This window comes from Eurypyga helias, unplaced genomic scaffold, assembly GCF_000690775.1.
Source record: "Eurypyga helias isolate BGI_N326 unplaced genomic scaffold, ASM69077v1 scaffold34415, whole genome shotgun sequence".
Taxonomy (NCBI): Eukaryota; Metazoa; Chordata; class Aves; order Eurypygiformes; family Eurypygidae; genus Eurypyga; species Eurypyga helias.
The window spans coordinates 1-5,129 of record NW_010251569.1 but is presented as its reverse complement, the minus strand read 5'-3'; the positions used below and the strand labels follow the sequence as shown (position 1 = coordinate 5,129).

General features: G+C 55.5%; 1 protein-coding gene across 1 annotated transcript in view; it reads right to left on the bottom strand.

The window, feature by feature from the left end:
- Positions 1–4,953, bottom strand: part of LOC104509959 (nuclear pore complex protein Nup98-Nup96-like) — a gene marked incomplete at its 5' end in the record, with an annotated part of 5,669 nt that extends 716 nt beyond the window's left edge. Inside the window, 4 exon segments of the mRNA XM_010152067.1 lie at positions 216–365; positions 1,036–1,149; positions 2,452–2,756; positions 4,837–4,953. Coding sequence (XP_010150369.1) covers positions 216–365; positions 1,036–1,149; positions 2,452–2,756; positions 4,837–4,953 — 686 coding nt within the window.
- Positions 4,954–5,129: the final 176 nt, after the last annotated feature.

The window sequence follows — 5,129 nt, the reverse complement described above, 5'->3', positions numbered from 1 at the left end:
GTTACAGGGCGCGGACAGGAGCTGGGATCTGAGCGCGTGGGCTCACACCGGCCTCCGACCCCATTTCTGGGCAGAAATTCGCCGTCTTGAGGAACTGTAGGATGCTGCGACACGCGCGCACGCCTCCGGCTTAGACTTCTTGGCAGCTGCCTGCCAACAGCAGATTGCCAGCACCAGAAACCCATCCTTACAGCTGCTGTCCCCAGCCAGCGCGCCCCAAAGTTACCTGTTCAACCCTTCCCCGACGGGCGGCTTTCTTTCATCGTCAGGGTAAACAATCACTTCTTTCCGGCGGATGTGTACGACGTCATCCAGATTCAAGTTCGTGAGATTTACTTCTCCTTCAAAGTAAATCGATCCATAACCTGCAAAAACAAACCGCCACGTCACAATTCGGCCAGGAAAAGACACGATCGCACGCCAGGGACGCTATGGTCCTGCTACCCCCGTCCTCTCCCCAGATTTGTAGGTCACCAGGACAATGTACAAGCGAGTCCTTCCCAGGGTGACCACGTACGAGCAACTCCTTCCCAGGGTGACCACACCGAAGATGCTACCAGCTTTCCCACAGCCAGCTATTTTCCCCAGGAAGTTTTGTTTTTTTAATCCCTTGGCTGTTCACACTACCAACCCAAAAGCGTACCCGGCGCATTTTGAGGGAGTGTTTAAAAAACATTAAACCATTTTAAAAGATCTTAACTCTTTCTCTTTAAATAAGAGCAGCAAAAAGCACACTTTGGACTGAAGGCTCTATCCCAGAGCTCGGCCAGCTCCGGAGCAGGCAGCAGCCCAGACCCAAGCCACGCCGACCGGCTTCGCGCCAAGGCCCCAGCACGTCTGGGTTTTAGTCTTTACGCTGAAGCACCATTCGAGCTTTGAGTTACCCCACCCCACAGGTCGGAGCTCCCACCCGGAGGGTTACACACCTTCAGCCCGCGCCGCCCGCAAGGCAAGGGCGCCATTGGTTATCCTGCCGAGGGCACGGAGCTCGGATTCCACACCCTTAAAACCTCTACAACAGCCGGGAGCGCTCACCTTTGCGGCCTATGGTGAAGTCTGTGACCACGCATTCGTTCCTGTCATTGGTGATGCGAGCCAGCTCCTCCATGGACGGGATGGTGTAATAGCCAGCCCTCGTCAGGACGATCCCTGCAACGCAAAACCATGGAGAACCAGGCTGTCAGCAAGGTCCCAACCTCGGCACTTCAGGAGTTTCACCCTGTTCCTTTGGCAAGCCTGGACAACTGAGGGTCCCAAACCCGAGAACGAGCGCAGCAGAAGCCAAACGCCCTATTTCCACACCATCACAGCAAACCTCATTGCTACGCCGGGTCGGCGCAGCCCAGCAGAGATCAGCAGGAGTTGTGCAGGTAGCAAGAGAAACGCCAACACATCCAGCAGCGCGCTCCCAGCTGCAGTAATTCGGGAGCTCAGGCTGCCCGAGCTGCAGCATCTCTGACATTTAACAGCCTCCAGCGCTTCCTCAGCTACCGCTCCAGTGACCTTCAGCACCCACAACCTCCTGCCATCGGGGCTCCCGAAGGCAACGTCACCTGCTGGTTTCATTAGATGCCACATATTGCCCCAAAGAATGACCTAATTTCCTCTGCACCTTCTCCAGCTCACTCGGGGGTTATAAACAACAACCACGTGCCCCCACCTCTTCACCAGCGACAGTGTCAGTTAAGGGAAAGTTACTCAAGGTACCCCGGGAAAACATGGATGCCCCATCCCTGGGAGTGCCCAAGACCAGGCTGGAGCAACCTGGGCCATGGAAGGTGTCCCTGCCCGTGGCAGGGGGTGGGGCTAGGGGGACTCTGAGGCCCCTTCCCACCCAAACCTCTCTGTGATTCCATGAAGATCTCCCATATCGTCTTCCACGCGTTTTCCAGCTGCGGTAAACCCCGAGATGGAACGAGGGCTACCGAAAGGTGGGGCTAGGGGGGCTCTGAGGCCCCTTCCCACCCAAACCTCTCTGTGATTCCATGAAGATCTCCCATATCGTCTTCCACGCGTTTTCCAGCTGCGGTAAACCCCGAGATGGAACGAGGGCTACCGAAACATGTGCACGACCGGTCTGCAGAGACGCGGCCACGGTCCGTTCCTTCCCCCCCGTGCCCTACCACGCCACCCGCATGCCCAGGGTGCCAAGCGTTAGATTTGTGACTCTAAGATCCTGTTCCTGCACAACCATCAGCCCCAGCTGCTGCTGCAGGACGATGACAGGTTGGGCCTTTCCCCCCCGCAGCGCTACCTCGATGCAACATAAATCTGGGGGATGAAATTTATCTGCTCGTTGACTCAGCAGACGAGAAACCTCTGAAAGGCAAGGTTTGTGTCGGGAAGAGGGATAGGAGGAGAGAAAGCAGAGGGTCTGCAGCGGCCGAGAGCGCTTTAATGAAGCGAGGACGGAACGCCGCCAGAAGCACATCTATCCCCCCCGCTCCTAACCTGATGGATGCAGATGATGCACGACTTCAGGCTCCTCCTCACGCTCATCCTGCAGGGAATCGTCATGAAACGAGGCGTCCTCACTGCTGCCTTCCAGACCGTTCCGCAAGGCCGCCCGCATGTTCAGAGCCACAATGGTGTCGTCCACGCTGTTCTGGTGTTTCTGCACGGTGTTCTCCGGGGTCTGCGGGATGGGCTTGGCGATGGGGTTGGTGTAAAACCGAGTCACTTCAGGATGATCCTCCTCCTCCTCGCGCTCCCCGTCTTGCCTGTGGTTTTCATCAGGAGGTACCGACAGGAAGAACCTGGAGAGATGAGGAAGAAAGTTGAATTATTCACGTTCTAAGGGACTAACGTCAACATGAAAATCCTGGTGGCTTTTGGTGCACAAAGCAAATGCAGACTGCAGAGCCAGCAGATGGAGGGAAGCCATCCTCCCCCTTCACTCTGCCCTCGTTAGGCCGCCTCTGCCATTCTCTTCTAACCTGGGGCCCCCACCGCAACAAAGACACTGCGAGTGGGCTACCACGACGGCTGGGGAACATGCCCTGAGAGGAGAGCTTGAGCCAAATCCCTGGCACGGGCTGCCCAGAGCAGCTGGGGATGCCCTATCCCTGGGAGTGTCCAAGGCCAGACTGGATGAGGCTTGGAGCACCCTGGGCTATAGAAGGGGTCCCTGCCTGTGGCAGGGGGTGGGGCTGGGTGGGCTTTAAGATCCCGCCCCCCCACCCCGAAACTGTTCTGTGATTCTATGAAACAAGTTGCTCAGCCTGGAGAAAAGCCTGGCAGCAGCGTGTAACAGCAGCCTTCCAACCCCGAGACAAACTGGGATTCTCCGCTGACACGTGTGGGAGAAGGATGAGAAACAACGGTCTAATTAAAGCAGGGAGTGGGTGAGGGGAGTCAAGCGGTGGAACAGGGACCCTGAGAGGTGGCAGAATCTCTATCCTCGGAGGTTTGAGACCCCCCAGGTGGACAAAGTCCTCAACAACCACGGCTGAATTCAGCCTTGGGACTGCTGGGGAAATTCATAGAATCACAGTCATAGAATGGTTTGGGTTGGAAGGGACCTTAAAGACCATCCAGTTCCAACCCCCTGCCATGAGCAGGGACACCTTCCACTAGACCAGGTTGCTCCAAGCCTCATCCAGCCTGGCCTTGTACACTCCCAGGGATGGGGCATCCACAGCTTCCCTGGGAACCTGTCCCAGTGCTCCACATCCCAAGGTCCCTTCCCATCAAAAAGACTCAATGATTTGTGAACCAGGCTGCTACTACTTTTGTGCCCAAAATACATGCAGTGTTACAAGAAGAGGATGATTTTGTCTGCCAGGCACTGCGATCAGATCCAACTTGGGAGCAGTATTGTGACTGTCACACCCAAAAACCAGCTGCAGAGCACTGCCTGTCGTACCTGGCTAACGGGCGCCTCCGCCCCGCTAGGAACTGCCTAGGTCACGACTACGGGGATCGGAAACAAAGCTCCCCACTCCCACAATCAGTTCCAGTAGCTTTAAATAACACCCAAATGTTGAGCTGCTCAGGAATTTTTCCAGCCTCTGACTAAAATAATAAGAGTTTGCCTGAAACATGGCCACAGATTTGTAGAGGAAGTGGGTATTCAGGCCTTTGGGCAGGGGGGAGCGGGTGCCAGATTCCTCATCCCATAGAATCACAGAATGGTTTGGGTTGGAAAGGACCTTAAAGATCATCTAGTTCCAACCCCCCTGCCCTGGGCAGGGACACCTTCCACTAGAACAGGTTGCTCCAAGCCTCATCCAGCCTGGCCTTGGACACTTCCAGGGATGGGGCATCCACAGCTTCTCTGGGCAACCTGTTCCAGTGCCTCACCACCCTCTCCGTGAAGACCTTCTTCCTGATATCTAATCTAAACCTCCCCGCTCCCAATTTAACCCCGTTCCCCCTTGTCCTGTCACTACAGGCCCTTGTCAAAAGTCCCCCCCAGCATCCTTGTAGGCCATACAGCACTGTGGTGAGACACTGGAAGCTCTGCTGATCCCTTGCAATTCTCACGCTACTGAGGACGAAGCAGGGGAGGCTCTTCCCACCTCAGCGCAGGGTTTATCGCTTCCCTCAAGAAACGGCCCAGTTCCTTGCTGCAGGGAGTGAAGAGGCATCACCAGAGAGTAGCTCATTTCTCTCTGAGCTCCAGTTTTGGATGGAACGAAGCGGTGCGTGACCACGCAGGAAGAACACACGGCTCGTTTAGGAGGGAAGGAACCTCAACAGGCCAACCCGCTCCCAACAAACAGCCACAGTGACGTCCCTGACGATGACTACCTCTCCTATTAATGACAACTCGGAGAGGCACAACCAGCCTGCATCCCTCCCAAGTACAAATGCCTTCCCGGTGACGCAACGTACCGATCTCCATTCTCTGGATACTCCGACGGAGAAGCCAGGTCTTCGTTATCCCGACTGTCCGGTGAGAACAGATTGCTACAGTTGAGGTTCTTCAAAACCAACTTCTTTATGCTCTTCCTGAAAAAAACCCAAACACACCAACAATCAATGAGATTTGGTTACATCCACCGCCTAAATACACATTTCACACTCAGTCACGCGTTCCAGGGCCCGGGAATGCACTCAGGATGCAGGAATCCCTCTGCAAGAGTGCTGCCATAGCTGACTCTGCTGGATTCAGCCAGGAAGGAGTT